The sequence below is a fragment of the Paroedura picta genome, chromosome 4, assembly GCF_049243985.1.
Source record: "Paroedura picta isolate Pp20150507F chromosome 4, Ppicta_v3.0, whole genome shotgun sequence".
NCBI classification, from domain to species: Eukaryota; Metazoa; Chordata; class Lepidosauria; order Squamata; family Gekkonidae; genus Paroedura; species Paroedura picta.
The window spans coordinates 59,733,647-59,761,612 of NC_135372.1; the positions used below are offsets into that span (position 1 = coordinate 59,733,647).

The window sequence follows — 27,966 nt, forward strand, 5'->3', positions numbered from 1 at the left end:
CCCAAGGAGGGCTATGTATGAGAATGAACATGTTCTCATGCCAGTTCAGGATGCAGACATGTTACATTCCAACAAGAGTGAGACACATCATTCTAGAAACAGCATTCACTTACCCATGCAACAGAACAAACAAGCCAACACAATATTTATTTCATTTATTTTCACATTTCTATACTGCTGCTCTCAAAAATTCTCGTGGCGGTTTACAACAATCCAATAAAACACAATAAAAGCCCCTAAAAACACTTCTTAATACATTAACCCGATGGTGATCAATAGAGTTCCAATCTCAAACTGCTGTGCTGTCTTATTTTCAGGGTGGGTTTGTATGAAATGTGGCTTTTTTTAAAAGCATAAAGAGTCAGAGTCCACCCCCACTACGGTAGACTCTGATCAGGTTGCTGAAATTACCTGAAATTACCACATACTCTGGTTGCCTGTTCATTCATTCACCGATTTTTGCCTATGGATCTTACAGTCCTCCCCGGAGCAAACACCAGGGACTGGAGAAGGACTAAATTACTTGTTTGTATTTCCAGAGAGGGGAATGGAATGGGAACTGCATCTGTTGCACACAAATCCCCTCTTGGCAGCAGAACCTACTTTCACCTTGCTTAGCTATTGTCAGTCAGGTGAAACAAGTTACCATTAAAACAAGATAAAGTAATCATTACAGCTGCCCAAGATACGTTGTTGCACCAGGGGAATAACTGGCTCCCGTGTATTTCCATTGGCCAGAAAAGATAAGCAATGGAAGGTCTGCCCTGGCACAGCCATTAGCATATATGAGCCTTTCTTCAGGATGCCAAAACAATGCAGAAGTGCTCCCTTGTTAGGAGGTTTGTGTGTATGGAGTAGCCTCACATACTTGAAATAAAAACCCACAAAATCATTCACTTTGAGGGACTTCAGGCAGCTAATTTGCTAACGCAACAGAAAAGTGAAAGCACAAGCACACATGTTCAGATGTCATAATGAATAACTGACATTTTTGTTTGGTTTCAACTAATATTCCAGTAATTCCACAGCCTACTTGCGAAAAAGGATAAGGAAACAATACATCTATGAGCACTGGCAGACAACTCTTCCTGCCAAATTTGGCCACGGTTCTTTTAGATGAATAAGTTATCTATGACGCGATGTGCTGAAATGACATACACAGCAGGAATTACTAAGACCTAGACCCCAGGGTTTTGTGGGTTTCAGTTTTTTGCAATCAATATTGTGACATCTGCAAACATTTATCGCTATCAGCTAAGGCCAAAAAACCCTCACCACCATCACTTTACTCTTCTAAATATCTTGAATTAATTATTACTGCATTAAAAGCTGCTTAGTATCTGCAGTTCTTTACAATTCTTCACACTTCATATGGAAAAGTTGTATTATAAACATTAAGAAGTATGGACATAGGAATTTACATAAGAAATTAAGTATTCTATGGATCCAGCCGATTTTTTTCTCTCATGGTTTTCTTCATGACAAACCCCGTATCACATGACGTTGTTCACGTAGGCTCTATGACCCCCTTTTTGTGTGGTCCAAGGGAAGCCCCATCAGCAATTTTAGAGTAAATACATTTAAAGTGATCTATAAGTGTTTGAGAAATGGATTAAGTGCAATCAAATATTTTAAACTACATGATGACTTACAGAACAATTCTGGGGTGTGGGTGAATCACCATAGGAAACCAACTGACCCCGATGTCAGCGCAAGTATGGATTATGCCAGAGGCAACAGCTCCTGTACATCATGGCTGGTGACTGGGGGACGGGGAGCATTGACTACAAAGGTGGGTAGGTTGGAGGGCCATTGCTCAGCTTGGACTATTATGGGTTCTCACTGCATTATCCTCCACATCTTCTTCACTCTTCACTTGGGATTTTTGAATTTTTTCACAGACTGCCCACCTTGGGTCAACAAAGGCAAACATCTTCTCGGTAAGGTCCCCCATCTTGTGGAACCTGCCTCCCAGAGATGCATGCCTTGTGGGACCTTCCTAGGTTTCACTGTGTTGGAAATAACTCCGGGCGATGTCTCCTGACTTGAGACTCAAACAGGAGCACTCTTCACCATTGAGTTAGTCAGATAGATAGGAACACTGACCACTCACTTTCTGATCTCATCTGCCCCTAGAGGGTAATTTCCTGATTCCTGAATATTCCTCCTCCTCCTCTCCTCCTTTCCTCAAGCCTGCAACATGATGGAGCCGAGATGCCTCCAGCACCTGTAACCATCCAGCTATGTAGACTAGAATAGGAATCTTTAATTATAGATGTGTAGAATTAACTAATAGTTACTCTATTAGTTAAGTACAACTTGGAGAACGTGCTTTTCTTTGTTGTTTTCTGACCACATGGACTCTGCATGCTGTGCTTATCAGCCATATAAGGTTCTCTGCTGACTTTCAGGATATTAAGACTTTACCACAAGTCTACCAGAATTTAATATCCTTTACACAAGTGGTCCGCAACCTTTTCTAGGCTGCGGACCGGTGTGGGGGGAGGGCGATCTGGCCACCGCGCATGCGTGGCGGCCCATGCGCAAATGCGTATGCTCAGCACTTTTGCGCATGCACATTTGCACCATGCGTGGCCGCAAACATGCATGTGCGGCAGTTTTGCGCATGGTAACTTGTAGTAACTTGTAGCCCAGTTTCATGTAGTTAAAGCCCAGTGAGTTCAATAGTGGTATCTTAATACTCTTTTACAAAGTTTAATGTATGCTTAACATAGTAACAAAACACAACAATTACATTTGCATTAAAGAAATCCCTACCCCCCCCCCCCCCCAAATATTTTGATGTGATGTAATATTTCACCTTTATTAGAAAAACCAAACCAATCCTTATTTTGGTCATTTTACAAAACCCCAAATTTCTGTCATAATTCAGACAGACAATCACATGCTATAGGACAGACTCAATAAGCAAGTGGGTGATAAGCCCTACAAAATATACAAGGTTCTTTTCACATTAGAAAATATAGATTGGGTACAATATCAAGACAACTATACACACCCCAGATGTTTACAGAGATGGAAAGATGTCACATTTCCCTATAGGGAAAGATTCCAAGAACACTGTTCATACCACTTTTACCTCACTTTACCACCAATTAATATGAAGCAAATCTGTCAGTATGCCTCAAATCTTGACCATTTCAATTGCAGGGTGTTTTAGATATGAAAATTAACAGTTAAATTAACATGAAAAGGGAACTTTGGTGGGGAAAATGAGGACTTTACATCTGGGTGTTAAAATGATATGTTGGGCCAGCTATGATTTTTAGTTCTCTCACATCATTCATAATGAGAGTATGCCAAAGGGCACATTTCTTCGGGACACCAGAACTTCAAACCTGCTTTTCCAGGGGCAGAAATAATGTAAATGCCCTATTCACATGTAGTCTTCAGTGAATAGTGTTCTATTATGCTAATTAATATATTCCATCTACAAAACTGGAAGTACAAACAATTAAAGCACAATCATTCATGTAGGCAGACTGTTTCTGACAGTGTGCAGGCCTGATCTGCTTAGCTCTGGGGTGCAAAGAGGTGTAGCAGCCAGGCCACAGAGACCAGACCTGAAAATGCATTTCAGTGGCCCAACAGTATCATAAACAATTAGCCACATTACCCTGAAAAAAATGTGACCCAAGAATAAATTGTTGTCAAGTCTCCCACCAGAAGTATGTTTAATAGATGATCAGTGTTATTGTTGCATGACATGCTGTCATGAGATAAAAACAAAGCCTTGTTGGGACTTTGATTTCAATTAAAGGTAACTACTTCTGGTGCTACTCTTCTATGCAGTAAGTGAAGGAAAATTATGTTAAGTGTCTGTTCATGGTTTCATATTTTTGAAAAAAGGATGGAGCAAGGCATCCTTTGCAGTTATTCTTGTAGCAGGATTTAGGTCTAGCAACCTATCAAGAAGATCATAGGCCTCATCAGGGACATTGTCCCATCCTTTTGGACCAACTGCTTTCTCTGAAGTCCTAACATTCATGCCATCACCTTCATGGCAGTTCTTCTTCTGATACTGGATGCACTGTTGAGGTGTCTGAGACACAAACTCTGAACTGTTGCTTATTTCAGCTGGTAAGGTCAGTTCTCGAGATGAGTTGATCTGTACATCAACTGTTGAAATATCAGAGTGAATACTTGTTCCTCTCAGTCTTTCACAGAGCTTTCTTAAATCCTGTGCTGGGATTTCTTTGCTGCACAATATTGATTTACCTGTGTGAATAAGCATGATGGTTAGAATGTTTGTTACCCAGTATGCAACTACAGTTTTCTGAATGCATCATTCTAATGCTGATATGAAGAATACTATACATGTATACTTTAAAGTCATGTAGTGCTATACAGCTACCAACTAATGTAGCGCATTTGTCATTTCTAATTTGTCATGAGAACGTAGCATTTTCCTTTTGTGAGTTTCCCCTGCCCTGTGCGGAAACATCTTTTATACAGAGACACAATGCCTAGGATATGCATATGTCACATTACTATTTTGCAACAAAACAGAACAGAACAGAACAAAGCAGAACAACTAGTGACATTGGGAAAAGTCCAGATTAAGCAGACTGAAGTGCAACACAATTAAATCTCATATGGGAAGAGATGACTGGAGTCCTAGTTTCTCCATGCTGAGGGTATCATTTCTAGGCATGTTTACCCATCCTGGGATATAAGAAGTGGTAAAGAAAGGGAATTTATGGTGTGCTTTTGTGGAATTCTGGGAACCCTGTTCACTTTAGAACACACTAAACCGACAAATTTACCCAGCATTTTTTATTTCATTCATACATTTGTAAATATCAAACCTTTTGGCCTCTCTAATGTGCACACATGGTTATTTGCGTACTTTTCTTAGGAATCAGATTCTAAAACCCTAAGAATGGATGAACCTTGATAAATACACATATTGATGCATGAAGGTGTTTTTTGTGTGAAAGGACAACAGTGCAGTTACTGGTCATGATTGCCTGTGAATATAAATATACCATAATTCATTAACTTAATTTACAAGTAATATAGAAAAAGAATTGGTTTTTATACCCCACTTTTCACTGCCTTAAGGAGTCTCAAAGTGGCTTATAATTACCTTCCCCTCCTCTCCTCACAACAGTCACCTTGTGAAGTAGGTGGGGCTGAGACTTCTAAAAGAACTGTAACTGATCCAAGGTCACATAGAAGGCTTAATGTAGAGCAATCATACCTGGAATCATACCTGCTTCTCCAGATTAGAGTCTGCCAGTCTTAACTATGCTGGCTCTCTTACATTTTCATACATTAATATAATTACCTGTGCTGCTGTGATTTACTTGAAGAAAAAAAAACGTATATCCAACATGTTCTGAGCCTTGGGCTGGATCCATCTCTTCCCATTTCCCTGTAGCAACTGTTCTACCACTGAGGCTTCTCTGCCCTCTAACAAGTCCCTCAGTATTTTCAGTGTTCAAAAAGGGTCCCCCCCTTTCCCCCCGATTTTTATTACTTATATATTTTCCAGTGAAAATGCTGCTGGATACAGCCTCTATTGGCTAAGATAAATAATTCCAGTGCCATGTTATATGAAGTTATATATGTATCTAGGAAAATAAATTATCTATAGAAAAATTAATAACTAAAAACAGCTTTAACATACAATTATAAAAATACAAAATTTGCATACCAAATGTTTTAGCAGCCTGAATAGTTTCTTTGGATCCACGAATAGTCATGATCTGTGCCAAAGCTGTTAAATCATCACTTGCTTTATAAAATGGATACCGGCCACTCAACAGAGAAAGGAATATGATTCCTGCAGCCCATATGTCAATTGCTGCAATTGAAACAAACCTTCAGTAACATATAACTACAATTTTCTCCTCTGTGTTTAAGTGCCATTGGTGTGGAAATCATAAGTAGATTTTAAAATCTACTTGTTCAGGCATTTATTTATTTATTTACATTTATAGTATGCCTTCCTCCTTGGACTCAAGGTGGATTATATACGAATAAATTCCCCACCCTAAAACAGCATTCTAACCACAAAGCCAAGATGGCAAGATCCCTCCTACCTCCTGCAGTTATCTAACAAGGGTGTGCACTAAATGTAATAGTGAAGCCTGAGGGGGGCACAATGATCTCATTACCCCGGCCGCAACCATAGACTCGTTGGTAGAGCTCCATTTTACAGGCCCTGGGGAACTTTGCCAGCTCCATGAGATAGAGTTGGGTGTCATCTGCATATCCATTGCAACGCAGCCCGCAACTCTGGACCAGCTGTCTTGGAGGGCGCATGAAGATGTTAAATAACATGGGGGATAGCACTGCTCCCTGTGGTACCCCACAAGGAAGCCCATAAGGACACAATAACATCTCCCCCACTGCCACTCTTTGAGTCTGGTCCCGGAAAAAGGAACACAGCCATCGAAGGACTGTTCCCCTAATTCCAGCCCTGGCAAAGCGGTGGACCAGTAACTCGTGGCTGACCACATCATACGCAGCCAATAGATCAAGCAACACGAATACTGCCAACCCACCGTGATCCAGCTGGCGCCGGAGATCCTCCACCAAGGCAACCAACCCCATGCCTGGGACAGAAGCCCGACTGGTATGGATCGAACACTAAAGCTTTCTCCAAGTAAGTCAGGAGCTGATCCACTGCATCCTTTTCAACTACCTTTCCCAGAAACGCAAGATGCGAAACTAGGCAGTAGCTGGCTGGGTTCCATAGTTCCAGCTATGTTTTTTTTCAGCAAGGGATGGACCACTTCTGATGTTATAGTTCCAATTCAGGAAAAAGCTCAGTCCCATGTAATTGGGAAGATAGGGATTAAAAATACTCTGCTTGTAGCAAGGAATAAGTTGGGGGAAAGGAAACCATGAAGCAAGTGTGTGTGCAGCAGCTATAAAGGAAAGATGAGCCAAGGGCACCTGTACAATGACTCCTGCCAGGTTCCTGCCTATCCTTAAAAATGAGTGATGCAATGAATAGATATATCCAATGTAGATTATGATTGTTTGCTTTATTTTCTTCAAACTATACTTGTTCTTGTAGCTCTCTGGAGTCTTGTGTTGGTATGTGATTGAATGGAACTTAGTGAAAAAACCTTTACTTAGTTCCAGATTGAGACTGCATGTATCTTACTTGCATACATCCTAGACCATTCACTTATCTACAGTGCAACACCATAAGGACATGGTAAGAGATATTTATGCAAGTGGGGGCAGCAGAGACTCTTGGAAAGCTCAAGGGGTTCAGCTGGAGTTCTGGAAGAAAATGAAGGAACTCCACTAGAACAGGGGTGGAATTCTAAGGGGAAAAAACACTACAGTTTCCTCCTGGTACCTCTCCCTATCTTCTGGCAGCTAAATATCACATAAGAGTGGAAGGGGAGATAGACACAAAGGGATTGTGACACATCCTACCCTGGAATGCAAAGCCCGTCCAGTTAAGAGGAGACACGATGCTAAATCTAGATACTATATGGATCTGAAATAAAACACATTTTAATTGTTTTAGATAGGAAGTATCTAGTTTATACTGTACCTGTAGTTTGAGTAGGGCACTTGGTTAATACCTCTGGTGCTCTGAATCCAGGTGTGCCTGCCCTCGGGGCAACCTGCTGACGCCTTGGGAGTTAAACAAAGAAGGTACACAGTGTAATTACATCAAACACAAAAGCAAAATGCAACACTGTCAGGCAAAATCTAAATTAATTTCATTAGGAGTTATATCATGTCATATAATCATATACTTAGTAGAGGTGTTGAAACATTACAAACTGCACAATACATGATTTCAACTGTACAATCATCTCCTTAGTGTTACATAACACTTGGGTGCTACAACTGCTGATAAAAAATGGCATTCAAAATATAAAAGTTCAAAAGGTGGTGTTCTGGATAAAAGGCCATTTCAAGAAATCTTCATCAGTCGGCCTTTTATTTTTTAGTTTATTTTTTTGCTAATTATCTTTTTCAAAAGAAGTAATTCAAGCACTGTTATCAACTTAGTGGGATTCAAGCCTAGAACTTTATAATAGGAAAAATCCTTCTTATCTTCAATATGGGCTGATGAATCTTCATTGGGAGACAGAAAACACAGATTTAGGAAGATATGAGCTTGTTTGTAGTTTGACAACAAAATATTCGCTAAGATTTTCCTTCATAAAGTAACATTAATGTACATTCTGTAAGAAAACAGAATCCCTCCATCTCATCAGTTCCTCCCAGGCAGGAGACTAACACTCTTTCTCTTCTCAAATCAATGTTAGAAAAGGAAATTCCACCCTCAGTGATCAATTTATGATTTAGCATTTCAGCATTGGATTTAATTATGTGTGTTTGGTTTCAATGTTTTTCAGCACATGCTTTTATTAGGCGTGGTTTTAAATCAGTTAGCCATCTTGGCTGCTCGGGTGAGGTCAGAAAGGTAGGGTATAAAGTTTTTATATACATGCCAAGGTATACCTAGCATCCTGAATTTAAGTGGCTACACCAATATATTGTCTCTTAATACCATCAAAACATCTATAATGCTGCCATGTCCTCCAAATGTTAAACACATGTATACACACATGCATTCATATACAACAGCTAGCACTTAAATTACACAGGCAATGTGATGGTTTGTGAATTCTATAGAGTGGTACTAACAATCTAACAAACCCTGTACATTAAATTATTTAAGCAACTATACAATCAAAATATGTGCATTCTGGCAGTATCAGTACTGAAAACGAACACCTGTGTGAACACTGTGAACACAAAATGAGCATTCGGTAAGCACTTCTGCAGAGGTCTTATGCTAGCTTGTATTTATTAAATAATGTATCCAATTAATCTATGTTTCTAACATTCTTTACAACACTAGAGGTTAATTTTACTGCATCAAAACTAATTACCTTGAGAGACAAATACTGCAGACTCTGTCTTTTGCATAACAGTCACAGGTCAAATTAGCTGGACAAGTACTGGCAGCTTTTTTCGCTAAGCCATTGGTTGCAGCAGAAGTTATCTTCTTCTTGGCCGACAGTTTTCTAGATGCAATATCTGTCACCCTGGGATTCTTTATGAGCTGCAAGTCATATTTTTAATATAAGATGTATTCAAACACAACTTCAACTCTTGCTACTCTTAAAGAAATAAAAATTGTATAACACAGCATTTTTGGAGGAAATTTGCCAGATTCACAAAACTTGTTAGCATAAATGCCAATGGCTATTAAACGTAGCAAGTTATCTCAAGAACTTCAGTTTTAAGGGGAACCAAATGAAATTAGATATTTTACTAACTGCTGCTAATATCCAGAATATTTTAACACTAGGGAGAAAGTGTTGTAAACACTATGGCAAAAAAAGGGGAAAGAGGGAGAGCAATTCCACCTTACCATCCCCCTCTTTTCCCAGTAGCACAACGTTACAGGAATATTATCATGCCATGCATTCCCCTGTCCATATTACCGGCTGCCATTGAGATGGAGAAATGTATGTCCTGATGGCATACTACCTGCTTCTACACCTGTATGTTACTGGAGAAGAAAGAATTCATCACTTTACTGGAATTTTTGATCTAGTTCTTCCCTTTGCTGCAGTAAAGTCATCCCATTGATTCCATTAGGTTTAAGTCAGACTGACTTGTGTCCCACTACTGCGTCCGGAAGGCTTTTGTGATGGACTGCACTTTTTAAAAGTTTAGAATTGCTGTACAAACTCTGAAAGGTTAATTATTCACAGAAACAGAGAGCTTTGGGTGACAGGCTGCTGAATGCTGAAGAGAATTCATTCAGAATCCAGACTTGACTGAGAGCAGTTTAACAAAGACAGGAGAACGGGGGGAAATTAGCAAGGACAAATGGGAAATCAGACAGAGACTCCCGTTCGGGCCAAAGAAAGAAAATAGAATTTCTAATGATAAGAGTCAAACTGGGAGTTAGCTCTGAAGAGTGCAGAGTTCCCTGGCCTGGTGTAGTTAGAAACTGCCTTTAGAGACCTTAAGAGTTAGTTTAAAACTCAAGCAATAATGTTTCAAGAGAAATGCCTTGGGTACTGGAAAGAGCGTAACAGCTTACAGGAAACCAAAAGAGTAAGAGAATACTGAAGTGTACTGAAGTGATCTGGTGGAAACCAAGTAACTGTAAATACCTTAATACACATACTGTGCATGTACTTGTTTTACCTCAGGGTTATTTATACTGAGTTACCTAAGAAATTTCAACCCCCTGATTTCACCTGACCTTTCCCCTCTAAGGTGAATTTTGTTAATTTTGAGTTGTTTAAGTTAAAGAACAATCCTGATCCTCCCCTCAGGTTCCTGGGTTGTACCAGCAGTAAAATATATTGACTCATGGCGGGACAGCCAAAGTTCTTCAGGAAACAAGAAAAGGACCATTAAGGCAGTTCAAAAAGGGAAAGAAAAACAGAGGGAGGGAAGTGGACAGAGGAATCACAGCTTCTCCTCACAACTTAAGTATCTCTTTCTCCAATAAAAGAGCCACTTAAGTCAGAACTGTGGTAGGAGAGGTAGGACTCATCTCAGTGTGTCCAGATCTGAGCTGGGTTGTGGGCCAGAAAGAAAGAAAAATTCTCTAACAATTGACCAAAGCTTTCTCACCTGGAAAGACAAGTAGCTATTAACGAAGTCCAAGTTAGTAATTATTACTGCAATACCACTACCACTTTACACTTCTACTTCCAGTTACGCATGATCTTTACAAAAGTTGCCTGAAACCTAATTTTGTTTCTGTCAGGCTATCAACATGCAACAAATGATTAACACCAAGCCATTTAGACAGAAGATAATACCATTTTGTATCAAGTAGTATTTTAAACCATTTATTATGAAAGGCTATTTCATAATATTTGTGACACAATTAAATACATCAGATAGGGCATATCTGGCAAATCCAAGCAAGAGGTTTCTTATAAAACTCTTCTCTCTTAACCAGCAATCACAAAATTTAAGAAGTGCCTTAGGTTTTTGGTATTGTCTTCAGTTAAGAGTGGCACACTGCTAGAAAAGCAGATGACTCACTGAAAAGGAAAAGTTCAGACTAGGAGATACAAAACCAGAAGCTCATCAACTGTTTTTCAGCTAAGCAGTCTGAAAACTAGCATCATGGGAATATACAATAGGTTTTTACTAAATCATATACAGCTTGCATTACATAGCGATGTAATTAGCTTAAACTAGTCTTAAAATGCAATTGGAAATATGTTATGAATACTAATGATAGTTTTTAAAACAAAGTTTACTTTAACAGTGGAGGTGTCTTGAAACGTGGAACTTCGGACATTGAAATTTCTCTCCCCAAAGACAGATCGCTGAACAGAATGCCACTCAGACCCCTCCTATGTCAGGAAAAGGACAAGAAGGATTCTGTCATTAACCCAGTCAAATGTAATCTGTCTTTTAAAAATTAAGTGAGATAACAAATATCAGCTGCGTGTATTCCGCCTCTCTTCTTGTGAAGAGAGCACAGTGTAGACAAAATAGTAAACACGTAAATCATATAGCAAATCATGCCTCATTTAACAGAAAGGGAAGGCATTATTTGTATTGCTGTATAACATTCTCACCATAAAAGTCCACATAAACAAGTTTTCTACTCTTCAAAATTCACTATAAGATCTCCAGATATCCAACAACTGTGTTTTCAAAAATGTGATAATATTCCAATATGCTTTGACAATTTAGTCGAGTGAGACTCAATGATATACACAGAAACACTATTCAGAAAGAATGAAATATGGAGCTAGGCTATACATCTAAATTTCTAATTTTGTAAATCACTACTACTAACACAGTGCAGGAATGAAACATTCTCTGCAGAGTCTACTAATAGAGCTCTTCCACCAAGCACTCAGTTGAGGACAGTGAACTAACAAAATCTATTGGGCCCTCCAGAACCCCCTCTCATTTGCATGTACCCACTAGATATATTGTGGGGCAATCCCGACCTGGTCAATCTGCGGTTTAGCTGATAACAGCTAAACAATCAATATTTAAATGTTCAATGCTGTTGATTTTATTGTTGAGAGATACCATTACTGAATGTATGCTGTATCTATCATATTTGGATTCCATGTTCCCTGCAAACGCCCTGAGCCGCAGGGGGTCATGGTATAAAAGTGTAAATAAGTAAATAAGTTTACTTTGGGGTAACACTAGGCACTTCCACTTGCAGAAAAGGAGGAAGAACATTTCCATGTGGATTCCCTGGCCCGTAAAGGCATGATTTCAGAGGGCACAGATGACTGCAGTGGGAAAGGGGATGATAGCAAAGTTACTGTTTATACAGGACAGTTTTGTTGGTGCTGTACAGCATCCAGGCCAAACCCTTTTGGTTTCATACATCTGTTTACACTGGACTTCCACATGCCTCATTTTCTAGCTGTTCTGTCCACTGGACTGAATTCCTCCCTTAATACCTCAAGAACGGGATAGGGGAAAAGAAATAAAGTCAGAATTATTATACATATATATATATAGCCATGTTATGGTGTCAGGGTCTAAAAAAATGCCATGAATCTTTTCCTTTCTTCCACAGCACTTCAAAATACTGAAGTTGTGATTTCTAACTTCGGGTTAATTCATACACAAGTTTGCAAAAGACCATCTGAAAAAAATATGCTTTGGGGAAAAAATGGAAGGCATATGAACAAGAGGGGACTAAAGATTCCTACATCCATATTTATGTACCAACATCCACATTTACCTACTAAATAAATTCTTTAGGCTTACAGATTTGATGTGTAAAGTCATATCTGAAGCATCAACAGACATTTTTTCCTTCACTTTTACATAACAAGGAACCATTTGGTTAAAGAGACATAAACCTGTATCATGTATACTGATACTATCTAAAGCAGAACACCACAGTATAGAAAAGTGACTATAAAACAAGAATCCAGATGCAGGATTTTTGTTAACCTGTGATAATTTTGTTTATAATTTAAGTATCTTGCCAATGCTTTCTTATAAATGCTGTATATAAATAATTATTACAGAGACTACGTAGTTTCAGTTTTGAGAGCTACATGATTTTATAAGTAATTTTTATTATAAAAGCACAAAGAGAAGAGAATTTTATCCTAGTATTACATCTCCCCCTGTTGGATGAAGTAATAATTAAGCATATTAACACAGAAAAATTGGGGAATAGTACAGAACCTTTCTTTTGTGTCCTTGTTTAATCTGTGTTTGTGAAAAGGAAGAGGGTCTTTTGGTAGCAGTTTTTGAGGCTGCTTGATGAACTAGCTGTCTAGATGCTGTAGCAGTGACAGAAACCTGACTTCCCAAAGTTAGGTGAGGCTTGTATGCAGGACTTCCCTGCTGGACTTCAGACTGGGCAACTTTGAGAAGATCTATTTTTGTGTCAGGAGTTCCTTGTGCCAGACCAAAGTCAACCAAGGCATATCTAAAACATAGGAAAGAAATAACAATAAAAAAGTAAAATTTATACTTCAAGTGCATTTGGCTATATCAGAATTGCTGCCACAAATACAACCAGTTCCGGATGGCCTGTCATGTGCTACTGTCTTGGAGAAAGAAATGAAGGCTGTATGTGAGACTGTGTTGTAGCCTACATGCCAAATACATACATTTAATTTAAATCACATCCTTTTGGCCATCTTTGTGAAAAGAGTTATTTCCTCTTACTTGTTGAAACACAATTTTCTAGGAAGGGAGATCCTCTTATATTTCACATGATAAGCTTCATATGGAATAATATGAGCGATCATAAAAGGAATTTCCACTTCTCTCTGAACAAATGCTGAAGGAGATGAAATACTGAAGAACAGTAGAAAGTAGTCATCTTTCAACACAGGCTGTGGAATACTGAGTTGTTTCCAGCAAACTAGAAAAGGGAGTACATCAGCTTGGAATGATGTCTTACAATAGAGAGATATTAATTTAGTGACAATTTATATATTTGGTTGCAGGTAATGATTCAAGAGCAGCTATTGATAAAGAAATGCTTGGGGGGTGTTTGCAACAGAGAAACTAGGGGGGGGGAGATAGAGAAGGTTAACACCCCACTTTTTCCTTCTGCCAATCCTTCCCTCTGGTGTATAGATTTTGAAAAAAAGTAGGGAGTGTGGACTAGCAACCAGTGAAAGGGTTAAACACTCCTTTCTCCCTGCCTGTTGAAATCATGTCATCCTCTGCTTATTTGCAGCTGTTTGGCAGCAGTTCATAGTCCCGCATCTGCCACTAAACCATCAGGGCGGCTGTAGCTTTACATGTGCTGCTAGAGCAGGGAAATAGCTAAGTTTACTAACTTCCCCATATGAGACACATATTCCCCATATGAGAGCATACCGCAGTCAAAATGGGTAGACTTACTCTTTCCGTTGTCTGTTATATAGGAAGTTACTGGGCTTGATGTCCCGGTGAACTATACCAAAATGATGAATGCGCCTCAATGCTTTAATGAGGTTGAACATATAACCTCTTACTTCTTCAAAAGAGAGAGAGTTCAAGATATCCTGAAGGAACAGTAAAATAAGTAACTAGACAATGAATGGTAATTTTAATCCTTGTAATGGCTTTAAAAATGTTTGAAACTCACCAAAAAGGATTCATGTTCCAAATAAGGCATAACAATAACCACATGATCCTTTTTTCTAACACAGTATTTAACTCCCATGACGTTATCATGTCCCCTAAAAGAGTGGGGGGGGGGGGGGGAAACACATGAACATTATTCCCTACAAACAAAATCCATGTTGTCAACATTTGAGAACACATTGATTTCCCTACTCCTCTGCTATGTCCAAGAAAAGTCTTTGCCTACTAATAGTGGCCCAGTACTGACATGGACTTCCTTGTCTTTATTGGATGTCAACGCATGCTTCTGTTGTAAGGAGACTTCTGCTAACAGCAGCTCTTCCACTATTAGAGGAGGCTCTCCAAGGGGCAGGACGTTCCTTACATAAATAAAATGGACTGGCAGATCTAACTCACACAGAGTTCCAACAGGAAGAACTATGCAAAAATTAGGCAGAATGTTAATTACTCTGGCATAGAACTTTAAAAAAAGAGTTTAGCATATAGTACATGTGAGCTTTTCAGTACACTTTACTGAAAAACATTACTTCAGGAATGTTTTGATGTACTATGCATGTGTCTTACTATGCCACTGGCACATCATTAATGTCAGTTCAGAATACAGTTGTACTCCTCTCCTACTAAGTTGATCTGACTGTACAATTTATAATAGATATCTATGCTGGGATATAAATGGGATCTTTTAAACATAATTCAACACAACAAATTCCATAGTACATCACAATAATTAATAACTAGACCTGCTGTATTTCTTGGAAAGCTGACTTTTGCATGTCAAAAGTGTTTTTAGACCTACCCAGCCACTATAAGACACTGAAGTTCAGCAGCAATTCGTAAAGGATGACTGGTAGGGACCAGGTGTTTCAAAGCCACCTTTTCTTCACGGCCTCCTCGTAATTGGGCTATAGCCAAGTAAACAGAACTAAATGTACCTGTAAAAATTAAGTTTATTTAATACAAATTTAACATTCTATAGTTTAAATGCTTTATATTTCTATATAATGTTTGTTTCAATAGTGTCATTCAACCATTCATAAAAAAGGTCACACGCAATCAGGAAAGTACTGTTATTTAAAGCCAGTACTATTTGATCACTAAGGTGCTCAGATGAACAGATGTTTTATTTTCATAAGATAGCATAATCTACATTTGCTAGGAAAATATAGCAACCATCGTCACATTTACCTTCACCAATCTTCCCCTTAATTTTGAACATATTTCCAAGCTGTGGAACTGCTTGATAAAGCTTTTCAATATCTGTACTTGCTCCTGTTAAGACATTAAAAAAGATGATTTTGCACATTCTAGAATATCACAGAATAATATCGCATGTGGCTACAGTGGAATTTAAATATTAGTATACAAACATCATGGAATTTAAAAATTAGCATACAAACTCATCAAGCCTTGAACAGTCCACACCAGTTAGTTTGTAATCCTCCTACCTCTAATAGTCAGTGGTAATCATTACAACAGACAAATGTATTCCATTAGAACGACTTGTCAAATAGAAACAAGAGGAGTGTGGCTGCTAAGCAGCTACTAGCACATCAGAATTTCTGAATTCAAAACTTGGCTTCTAAGATTTTAAAGTTGCTGCTTTTCATGCTCCTGCCACTAGATGGCATGGCAAGGATGCTACATTGCACTTTTTTTTGCAAAACCAAGGTAACATAAGCAGGAATCTTCGTTACTGTAGAAAATTATTCTCCATTAAAGGTCTACAAATGCATTGACAAGCCCATTTGTTCTGAAACTTACAAAATACAACAGTCTTGTATCCCGATTCTATTGAGTTTCAATACTGAAATTTTACAAATTCTATAATGGACAGCTGTCCCACCCCATATGTTTTAAACAAGCATACAGGTGATATAAAGAACAATTGGTAGTCAAATCTGGGTCATATACCTTTCGTTTTCTCATCTGTACAAAATTCAAAACACACACAAATAATTTAGTTTTTTATTGCAAAACTTAACTAAACAGACACACTAAAATATACTAAAAAACAAACAACCCTTCCCACAAGGCCATGTGATGGTGTACATCTAAACTCAGCTATTCTAATCCTAAAGTCTAGAAAGCTGTAGCACAGTGCTCCTTCACAAAAGAAATATTTTTATAAGCTACAGCAAGCCTGCCTCTCACCAAATAAAAGCCATGCTTATTATATCCCCAGCCTCAGAACAATGTGTACACTTTCCCCAGATGGATGTCTTCTAGGGCAGCTTATTCAGATGCCACAAGACAGTATACAGTCTCAAGCAGCTCTGCATAGAAACAGTGTTGGAAGGGATCTCCAGGGTCATCTAGTCCAACCCCTCACATGTTTGAGTTTTACCTTTTCTTGGCGCATTCCAAGCCATGTCCAGGCATGCAGTTCACACGTGGAAAATTGCAGTTTAAAATCAGAGGCAAGGATTAAAAGAACTCTAAAAATTATCTCTATGAGTCTAAGTAGGCTTTCAGCTTGTGTTTTTCTAGCAGCAATCCCCCATACTATATGGGGATGGAAAGCTTTTGATATGGAGTCAGCTATTCAAAGGGGGGGGGGGAGTCAGATTGCAGTGATCTACACTGTTTCAAATTTTGTAAGTTCAAGCAGTTATCTGGATCTGAGCCACAGACTCTTATAAATACCCGAACCTCATCACTTTGACCTCTGTATCACTCTCATGTTATTCTATTTTGAATTAGCTTAATTATAAGAAAGTAGCATTTTTTTGAAATTAAGAGAATGAGAATGTACATTTTTAAATGGTCAATCACTTTAAAGTCCAGCTCCCTAGGCTAGACTGTACTGTATCATATAGTCATCCATCAGCTCCTAAAAGAATCTAACCATTACCATTGTGTGCCTGATTGTTATACTGCAGAAAACCAACAGGACAAGAAAGGAAGCACTAATTAAACGAGCAATGAAAAGAGTAACATGATCTGTTAAATTTCAGGGAGACAGCTGTGTTGGTCTGCCACAACCAAAACAAAGAGTCTTGCATGCATTTAATATTGTATAGATTTTCATGAATTATAGTCTACTTGATCAGATCATGTGTTAAAATGCATACCTGTCAGTTTTTTGTTGGGTTCATATTTCTTACATGGATCTTCACAATGCAGGTGAAGTTCACCCTCATGAGCTGCTTCCATTGCAAAACTACCAAAAAGCCAACAAGAAGACTATGAGAACAGAGACATGATCCTTTCAGAATTGGTGAGCCCTGCTTTCCAGGCCAAACAGATTCAAGGGAGAAACCACAAGATAGTGAGGTAGATAACAAGGATGTTGGGGAAATGGTATATTCATGAATTTTATTTAAACATATTCCCTGCCTTTCCTCTTGGCTCAAGACAAGACAGCTTGCAAGTAATAATCAAAACATTCTAAAATTAAAGCCAAATAAAATAAAAATGCCCCAATACTTTCTTCCCGTCCCTAAAGCATGCCTCAACAAACAAACAAAACTTGTAGTGTCTCCTCAATTTATTTATTTGATTTATAACTCCCCACTCCCGGTCAAGTTGGCTCCTGGCAGGTTACATATTTAAACCCCAATAAAGCCCCACTGAAATAATCATAGAATCATAGAGTTGGAAGGGGCCATACAGGCCATCTAGCCAACCCCCTGCTCAACGCAGGATCAGCCCTAACCATCCTAAAGCATCCAAGAAAAGTATATATCCAACCTTTGCTTGAAGACTGCCATTGAGGGGGAGCTCACCACCTCCTTAGGCAGCCTATTCCACTGCTGAACTACTCTGACTGTGAAAAATTTTTTCCTGATATCTAGCCTATATCATTGTACTTGAAGTTTAAACCCATTACTGCGTGTCCTCTCCTCTGCAGCCAACAGAAACAGCATCCTGCCCTCCTCCAAGTGACAACCTTTCAAATACTAAAAGAGGGCTATCATGTCCCCTCTCAACCTCCTTTTCTCCAGGCTGAACATTCCCAAGTCCCTCAAGCTATCTTCATAGGGCTTGGTCCCTTGCCCCAGATCATCTTCGTCGCTCTCCTCTGTACCCTTTCAATTTTATCTACATCCTTCTTGAAGTGAGGCCTCCAGAACTGCACACAGTACTCCAGGTGTGGTCTGACCAGTGCCGTATACAATGGGACTATGACATCTTGTGATTTTGATGTCATGCCCCTGTTGATACAGCCCAAAATGGCATTCGCCTTTTTTACCGCTGCATCACACTGCCTGGTCATGTTTAGTTTACAATCCACAAGAACTCCAAGGTCTCGTTCACACATAGACCCATTATGCACGGGGGTTTTAGCGCACATTCGGGGTGGAATGGCGGCGACTAAAATCACTGATAACGCACGGAGCCGGCTGCAACCGGCCGCAGCTTCGGTGCATGCCGCCGAAAAAGCCGCGTCAGTGAAACGCGGAAGAAAGCGCAGCTTCCGGGTGACCGGGGCGCAACCAGAAGCGGCGCCCGGATCGCCGCGTGCATAATCGGTTACTCTGGGTTTTGCCGCCGTCGTGCCCCGCCCCGTGCATAACCGGTATGCGTCGCGTCTTCCCCCTCCGCGTTTTCCATGTGACCCGAAATCGCCGTTTCGGCGGCCGTGCATAATGGGCCATAGTGTTACCTAGAAGCGTATCCCCCATCCAGTAGGCATGCTTTTCATTTTTCTGACCCAGATGCAGAACTTTACACTTATCTTTATTAAATTGCATCATGTTCTCATTTGCCCTTTTTCCATTGTGTTCAGATCTCATTGAACTCTGTCTCTATCTTCCAGAGTATTTGCCAGTCCTCCCAATTTGGTGTCATCTGCAAACTTGATGAGTAGTCCCTCCACCCCCTCATCTAGATCATTAATAACTACGTTAAAAAGTACCGGGCCGAGCCCCGAGGTACCCCGCTACTCACCTCTCTCCAGTCCAATAATTATCCATTCCTGGTGGCAAAAATAACCCCCCTCCATCTGTATTGCACAACTCCCCCCCCTCAAAAAAAAAAAAACCTGCCTCAGGGGATAGATGACAACAGATGGAAAGATATAGAGCTGGATGTCATCCCCAATGTTGGTGACAACCCAGCCCAAAACGCTGGGCCAAAGGTCATATAAAGGATGTTAAATAATATGAGGGAGAGCACTGCCCCCTATGGAACTCCACAAGCTCTTCCCCCACCCCAACCCCCTATGTCTGGTTCTGAAGGAAGGAGATCAGCCACTGCAAGGCTGTCCCACATTTCCTAGCCCTGGCAAGGCGGCAGGCAAATAACTCATGGTCAAGCACATCAAATTCAGTTGACATATCCTCGACATGACGAGGATGGCCAAACTGCCCTGACACAGTTAGCACCGGATCATCTATCAGAGTGACTAGCACCGGCTCCACTCTGTGGCTAGGACAGAAGCTAGACTGGTATATGGGTCAAGCACTTAAGCTTCATCTAATAATGCCAGGAACTGGTTTGCAGCAGCCCTTTCAACTACCTTTCCCAGAAATACAAGATGAAAGACTGGGCAGTACTTTGCCGGGTCTCATGGATCCAGCAATGATTTCTTCCGCAAAGGGTGAACTACTGCCTCCTTCAGCACCCCTGGGAACTCTCCAGAAGGTAGGTAGAGGTTGATAATATCCCACATGGGGCTTCCGATTCTGCTAGTTGCTTGTTTTGAGCAGCCATGACCGACAGGGATCAAGGGGACAAGTGGTCATCCTCACAGTCCCCCAGCAGCTTGTCTACTTTGGCCAAAGGGAGCCACCTGAAGCCATCAAACGTTATCCCCCCAGATGGCCATGGAGCTTCTAGTTGCCATTCTATATCAAACATTGCAGGTAGGTCCCAGCCGAGTGACAAGACTTTACCTGCAAGAAAGCTCGCTAAAGCCTCACAGTTCAAATCCAACTGCTTAAAATTTTGATATCCCTCCTCAAGGGCGGTGAGAGATTTAACTACCCTAAACAACTGCACCAGGTGAGAGCGTGAGGACGTAATTTCAGCTGTGAAAAACTCCATCTCATATACCTTCATAAGCTTGTGATAGGATGTTTTTCTGGCTTCATTGTGAGTCTTCCTCCACACTTGCTCTGTCTCACATCCCTCTTCCTCTCCCTCAATTCCATGGTGTACCACAGAGGAGGCAATGGAAGAGAGGGCATCTGGGAGTGACCTCTTCAATTGCAGCAGACTGGCAGGAAAGCCAGTCCTCTACCAGCACCACCAGCAAGTTGCCAGGAGGCATCAGTTCCTACAGAGCATTCAGGAAACAAACTGGTTCCATAAGTCTCTGTGGGCGGGTTAAAATACACCCATCGCCCAAGTAGGGTGGTGGTGGTGCCCATATCCAGGCCTTCAAGGAATAGCAGCATGACCATAGGATGACATAGGTTGCCATCAGATCCACTTCTACCCCAGCACCAAAGATCAGATTGAGGGTGTGGCCCACCTGATGGGTGGGACTGGCAACAAACTGGGAGCCTGAACCATAAGCTAGTGACTCAGCATGGACATCAAAGTTCCCCAGAATTATAAGCCAGGAAAGCAGAGACATCACCCTGGCAACAAAAGTGAATCTAGTCAAGGCTATGGCCTTCCCAGTTGCAATGTATGGCTGCGAAAGTTGGACCATAAGGAAGGCCGAGCGTCAAAGAATTGAGGCTTTTGAACTCTGGTGCTGGAGAAGACTCTTGTGAGTCCCTTGGACTGCAAGGCAAACAAACTGGTCAGTCCTAGAGGAGATCAGCCCTGCTTGCTCCTTAGAAGGCCAGATCCTGAAGATGAAACTCAAATACTTTGGCCACCTCATGAGAAGGAAGGACTCCCTGGAGAAGAGCCTAATGCTGGGAGCGACTGAGGGGAAAAGAAGGGGATGATAGAGAATGAGGTGGCTGGATGGAGTCACTGAAGCAGTCGGTGCAAGCTTAAATGGACTCCGGGGAATGGTAGAAGACAGGAAGGCCTGGAGGATTATTGTCCATGGGGTCGCGATGGGTCGGACCCAGCTTCGCAACTAACAACAACTACAACATCCATGCAGTTGCAGGCTCGGCGGGGCATCTGGTAGCCCATTCAGTCAAGTGGGTGCCACAATGGAAAAGGCTCAATCTTTGGTTGATACCCCAAGTGGGAGAACAGCCAACTGGTGGCATTCCAAAGACAGTAGCTGGCACAAATGAACATACGGAAGGTGACAGTCCTTTAGATACATGGGTCCTGGTCATAACTGGGTTTTAATAGACATAACTAGCATTCTCTAATTAATCTCAGATACAAACTGGCAATCAGTGTTTCCTTTTTCAAAATGGGCAACATTTGTACTCATCAGTTATCTCCTGACAATAATTAGGCTGCTGCATTTTGGACCAGCTGCAGTTTCTAGGTTATCTTCAAAGGGCTCACAACAGTTTTCTAACTTCAAGTGTGAGGTTACAAAAGCATGGATCAATGTAGCCAGAATGGTTGAGTCAAAGAAAGGAGAAAGTTGGCAAACCAGAAGCAGCGAATAGAAGGCTCTCTTGGCCAATGCACTCAATTGTTTTTCAAATGGAAAGGCTGGGTCTGTGAACACCCCCAAGCTCTTAACTGGCTCTGAAAAAGCAAACACCACTTGATCCAGGAAAAGTGGATCTGATCCCTTTTGAACATTTTATGTACGTTACATGGCTTAATTATGAAGAATTGGAAAGTCCCATAGTTCAACTCTAAATAAGTGTTCAAAGTACTCTGCACTGCAGAAAAGCATTGAAGTTAGTTGAACATACTGAATGTAACAACATAACAGAAATTGCTAGAATACACAAAGGGGCAGGTTATTGGTAACAGAAAGTTCTAAATTATTTTGATTAGTGCAAGGTAGATGCAGCCCTACTGAAACAGTAAAATGTTGAGGTAAAAGCAAGAAGAGTCCTTTGTAGTGGGGAAACAGGTCCTGTAGTAAAACTGTTCAAAAAGCAGCTGAACACCTTTAGAGTCCAGTGGCACGTTTAAGGCCAACAATTATTTATTCAAGGTTTGACCTTTTGTGCACGCTTCCTCAGATACAATGTATATCTTGAATAAAACTTTGTTGGCCTTAAAGGTGTCACTGGACTCTAAATCTGTTCTGCTGCTTCAGATCAACACAGCTACCCACTTGAATCTATCTTGTTGGGAAAATAGTCACTTTGGCAGTCAGCAGGTGGCACCCCTAGTTACTTTTATCTACCATCACTTTAAGAAATCTGAAGTGAGGAATTTTGTAGGAAAAAAGATAGAAATTGTGATATGTGATCTAATGAAAACTATCTTAAAACAAATATATTCAATAGATAATAATGGCTGTTTAATTACTTTGTTTTTTTCCATATTAATCAGTTTTAACAATGTGGCTGTATCTCAGACTTAACAAAATGTACAATATTCCCTACTTTCTCCAATCTAAAGAAAATACCCTGAATACAACTGCATAAATAATTATTATGGGACAGTTTTCCATCATCCAACCTGTCATTGTTCCTGCACTCCATTTTTTTCCCAAGAAAGGAAAAGCTTTTTGTCAAATGGTGTTAAGACAACCAGTCTACCACAAGGAAGAACGGGCATAGAAAACCACATGAAATTTCCATGTGGGGTTTCATGTGTCAGAGTCATACCTGTGTGTGTGTGTTGTTGTTGTTAGGTGCGAAGTCGTGTCCGACCCATCGCGACCCCATGGACAATGATCCTCCAGGCCTTCCTGTCCTCTACCATTCCCCGGAGTCCATTTAAGTTTGCACCTACTGCTTCACTGACTCCATCCATCCACCTCATTCTCTGTCGTCCCCTTCTTCTTTTGCCCTCGATCGCTCCCAGCATTAGGCTCTTCTCCAGGGAGTCCTTCCTTCTCATGAGGTGGCCAAAGTATTTGAGTTTCATCTTCAGGATCTGGCCTTCTAAAGAGCAGTCAGGGCTGATCTCCTCTAGGACTGACCGGTTTGTTCGCCTTGCAGTCCAAGGGACTCGCAAGAGTCTTCTCCAGCACCAGAGTTCAAAAGCCTCAATTCTTTGACGCTCGGCCTTCCTTATGGAAGGCCGAGTGTGTGTGTATGTGTATGTATATATGTATATCTCTCTCGATATGTATGTGTGTGTGTATATATATTTATATGTATATATTTTTTCTCCCCAGCAATCATACTATTCTAGCACAAATGTTTGCAGCAGGTGGAGTAGAAGAGCATGTCCAATGCCCACATTAAAAGGTATTCAAGGGTAAATTATTTAACAGAATGGAAAGAGGCAGGCAAGAGAAAAAAAGTAACTGAAATCTCAGAGAACTAGGTATTAACTGTTGAGAGTAGTCTGATAAACCTCAAAACAGAAGTTTGCCTATCCAATTAATCTCCCTGACATGTACTAATTCTATATATTTTCGAGGATGAATACTAGCAGCATAGGACATTGAAGTACTTCTTTCTTGTAGCAATGTACCCAATTTTCATATTAATGAATAAGCAGACCTTTACAAATACTATTAAAATACTGTTTGTAGGGAGTAGATACCTCAGGAAGTAGATAGTGAAATAGAAATTCCTTCACCTTTCATTATATGGTTCAGAGCCAACCCATTTCATTAGCATTTGGGAAGTATCACTGTCCTGTTGCAATTTGGAAGATAATGTGCTCAATGATTAGATGGACTTAGCTGAAACATCACTGCCAAGTGATTGCATCACAAAGGACATTATTATAATGGTAATGCTGGGATTAGGGACTGTTTCTCCCAACAGCCCCTGCCTCTGTCCTCAGCTATCCTTTCTTCTGTGGCTGAGGTGAAAGAAAAGAAGGGAAAACCTAATAGCGACAATATAGGAATTGCTAGTCTTAGAGTGTCTTCATCACTTGCCTCATATTTGTGGAGGAATGCTACTAATTTATATCAGCATTACATTATTGTAAATGCTATGCACACTTGGAGCAGTACTCTGGTGGAGAATTATCACCGCAAGTGAATACTAAAAATAAGTGTGTGCCTATGACAGTGAGGTGATTATGATAATTATAGATGGACAGTTTCAGCAAGGCTTGTACTGGAAAGGCTGTGTTGTAATTCAAGGGTTAGGTTGATTCAGTGATTACTAGCTTCAGAAAAATCAAGATCTTGTTCTACAGAGAGCTCAAGTTCAAGTAAGTGATTGAGAGTCTTCTGATCTGAAAGCTTTCTGTAGGAAAAGGGCAGCAGGAAATGGAGGATGTGAATGGAGTCTTTCCTGCTCCCCACATTATCGGTCTATGCTGCTTCCCACGAACCAATTATTTATAATTCCAGTGTTACTAAACTATTGATTTTATTCAATTATGGGAATGTTACTATTCTAATTTATCAGGATTTTTTTCTTATTACTTCTCACTGGATGGTATACATCACTGTGATTGTTTTCCCAGCTTTCCACATTGCTGCCCCAACTCCAAAGCACAAGTTGCCTGTAGAAATGCATAGGGCATCTTCTTTGGCACACATAAAGCAGCGCTAATTTGCACGGCTTATTGCCGACTTGGTGATACAGTTGCTAGAAGCCCTAACCTTGATAGCCCAGGCTAGCCCGATCATGTCAGATCTTGGAATCTAAGTAGGGTTGGCCTGGCCAGTGTTTGGATGAGAGGCCACCAAGGAATCCCAGAGCTGCAATGCAGAGGCAGCAATGGCAAACCGCCTCTGAACGTCTCGTCTTGAAAATCTCACTGGTTCACCATAAGCTGGCTGCAAATTGACAGCAATTTTTTAAAAAAAGAACAGAAGTTTGAACATGAAGCCGGGCATTGTGACAGAAACCTAGAGAGAATACTATCACAGAACAAAACTACTATTACAACAAAGTTGTCAAAAGCCAGCTACTGAAACAAACTGTATTACTGAAAATTTGATTGGCCATCATCAATTTAGTCCACTATAGGCTTGCACAGATTAATGTCCATAATTTATTTTACCCATATTAGTCTAACACATATGTATCACAAAACTGTAAATCTTTAAAAATGTTAATCTAATAGACAGCTAAGAACTACAAGAAACTGTATGACACATGTAACAAAATCACTTCAGGACCAATTCTGCTGTTTTTTAAACTATTCGGTAATTGCAGTTAAATCTGTATTTTCAGCTTTTGTTGCTGGATAACTATACTCATCTATTTCAGCTCAAAATGTGGAAATCATACTTCCATGATCATTGTTTGAGCTCCATCAAGTCACTAGTCTGGAGAGAACATCTGGGGCTTGTCAGAGCAGGTTAACTTTACATGGTAGCTCCTTTTAGCAAGACTCCTGGTCAAATACAAGCTTTCCACTGCATTTAAACTGAAGGTTGCAAGCATAAATATTAAAGAACCAAGCACAATCTACCTTAAACTTTGTCATTTAGTTTGTACATGATGTGAAACTATTTCTAAAATCATTGAACAAAGTGCTGTCTTGTAAAAGTCAAACTTTTGTCCTTATCATTATCACAGTTTACTTTTTGGGCATTAATCAATCAAACAGTCGATATAATATAGCTTTACAAATTAGAATATATTCACGATTCAAAACAAAATTTCATGAAGTTTCAGGCCTCTGGACAAACAAAAGCCAATGAGGCTACCTTCTTCATGATTGCCAGATTTCCTTTGCCGAGTCAAGTTAGTGTTTACACGAACTACAAGCAATCAGTGGATCATTTAATGCTAGAGTCCTGTGAAATGTTACCTTGGAGTAAGGTCCATTAAACAAAGTAGGCTTTATTTTTAAAAAGCCATTCACAGGATTGCACTATAAAACAGTCTAATTCTAAGATGCGTTACTCCAGTCAAAGTGGATGTAACATCTATTTCTCACACACAAACTGTGATGATCCTATAGAAAGAACTCAGTTTCTCCCATTAAGAAATTCATTAGCTGAAGGCCAAGTGGTAGAAAAACCCCATTGATCCCCTCTATCCTTTCATTCCAATCTGATTTGGGAAAAGGAACACAAGTGCTGTTTTATTCTGATAGTTCCTTATGTGCAGTTTTACAAAGGAATTCAACATTCTGTTCTATACTAATACTAGATTAGTGCCACAGAACTTCACCTGTAGCAGAAAGCATAAAACTGCACATGAAAATCTCATCATACATACAGAAGATGGAGCAAGTTCTGAAGGGACCAAATTCAAAAACTTGTAAAACATTGGTAGTAATTGACAATGAAGTTAGAACCATCAGGATTTTTAACAAGAGTATCCCTATTAAAGGTCTGCAACATACATGAGAGACAGAATAATCTGTACCACTGATGGAAGATGTTTTCAATGCTCCCTCATCTAAATTCTCTACAAATGGAGAGAGTTTGTTAACAAGCTTTCACATCCAGTGCTTTTATGTAGTTGAGTTGTATACTGCCCTTTCTCCAATGATACAGCACACATCATTGTCCCCATTCTACCCTCACAATACTATGGGATATGTAGTATAACTAGCTCAAGGATACCCAGAAAGTTTTATGAGAGCGGAAATCTGATTTGGGCTGTAACAGATCCTGTTCTGACACACCAACCACTAAAAATGTTTAGTTGTGCACACTTTCCACATGTACAAAATTGCTAATGTTAAAGAGCTGTTAACAATATAAATCTTTACCTTCAATTTGAAGTGTCCCAGACCCCTCTACCACCCCTCAGTTCTGTTGCACGGCTGACACCAGGCCTAAGAGCCTAGGTTTCAGAAAGGTAACCACGTTCGTCTGCCCAACGATGGCAGAGTAGCCTGTCCCTTCTAGCGGCTGCAATCCCAATATACGCTTCTAGTTGGGGAGGGCCACTGTTCAAGTTAGCGGGACTTATTTAGGGCGGGGCTGGTGGAAGGATTAATAGCACAGAAAGAACAGCAGATCCCACGGGCGACTGCTCTACTTTGTCTGGGGCACCCAGAGTACTGCGTGTGCGCGAGGGGACCGACCGAGAAGGAACCCCTCAGCTGCCCCGAGATACCTCGAGCGGGCTCCATTAGGCGCGCCATAAACTACACTGTCCTGGAGGCTCTTAGTTCATCGGGTCGCCTTCACCGCGCGCGCCACTAGTAGGAGTTCTGCCCCTCTCTGTCTCGGGCTCCTTCCGGAGTCACTCCCGGAAAACTTGCCTCGCGGGTTGGGCGGGAATCTGTCATAGACGACCCCCGCGCTCCCCGGGGCCTCCGTGGGACTACCTGAGACAGAAAAGGAGGAGCCGCCGCTGCCTGAGGGGAATCTTGCTCACTCACACGTTCGAGACGCCTCTCCGCCACCGGCCTCCGGTCTTTGACTTGATGATGCCGCCTTCTGCGGACAATCCCTCGCTGGCCAATCCCCGAGTCCGTTCGACGCGGGAGACTCACCCAATCCAGCAAGCCCCTGAAGAAACGGGGATTGCCATAGGCTGGCCCGAAATGCCGCTCACTTCCTCTCAGAGGGATATG

At 40.6% G+C, this 27,966-nt stretch overlaps 1 protein-coding gene across 6 annotated transcripts; it reads right to left on the minus strand.

Annotated features, from left to right (window-relative positions):
* Window positions 1-140: 140 nt before the first annotated feature.
* Window positions 141-27,915, minus strand: CDC7 (cell division cycle 7). Of its 6 annotated transcripts, none has more exons than XM_077333038.1 (12): window positions 27,772-27,915; window positions 17,640-17,728; window positions 15,754-15,837; window positions 15,365-15,500; window positions 14,570-14,663; window positions 14,344-14,486; window positions 13,168-13,414; window positions 11,250-11,345; window positions 8,901-9,073; window positions 7,544-7,626; window positions 5,681-5,830; window positions 141-4,239 (listed from the first exon to the last, which is right to left on the minus strand). In XM_077333038.1, exons 2-12 carry the CDS (start codon window positions 17,719-17,721, stop codon window positions 3,845-3,847), a joined length of 1,683 nt encoding a protein of 560 aa, XP_077189153.1. In that variant the 5' UTR covers window positions 17,722-17,728; window positions 27,772-27,915; the 3' UTR covers window positions 141-3,844. The 6 variants fall into 6 exon arrangements, with proteins under 6 accessions (XP_077189153.1, XP_077189155.1, XP_077189156.1 ...); XM_077333040.1 differs by having other exon boundaries at window positions 27,718-27,805; XM_077333041.1 differs by having other exon boundaries at window positions 27,652-27,779.
* Between the last annotated feature and the right edge of the window lie 51 nt (window positions 27,916-27,966).

Coding starts and splice junctions, on each gene's coding strand:
- CDC7 (XM_077333037.1), bottom strand. CDS start 24,137: ATGCTAATGAAATGGGTTGGCTCTGAACCATATAATGAAAG. Junction 15,838..17,639: donor ACCCAACAAAAAACTGACAG/GTATGCATTTTA, acceptor ATGTCTTAACAG/GAGCAAGTACAGATATTGAA. Junction 13,415..14,343: donor TATAACAGACAACGGAAAGA/GTAAGTCTACCC, acceptor CCTATGTTTTAG/ATATGCCTTGGTTGACTTTG.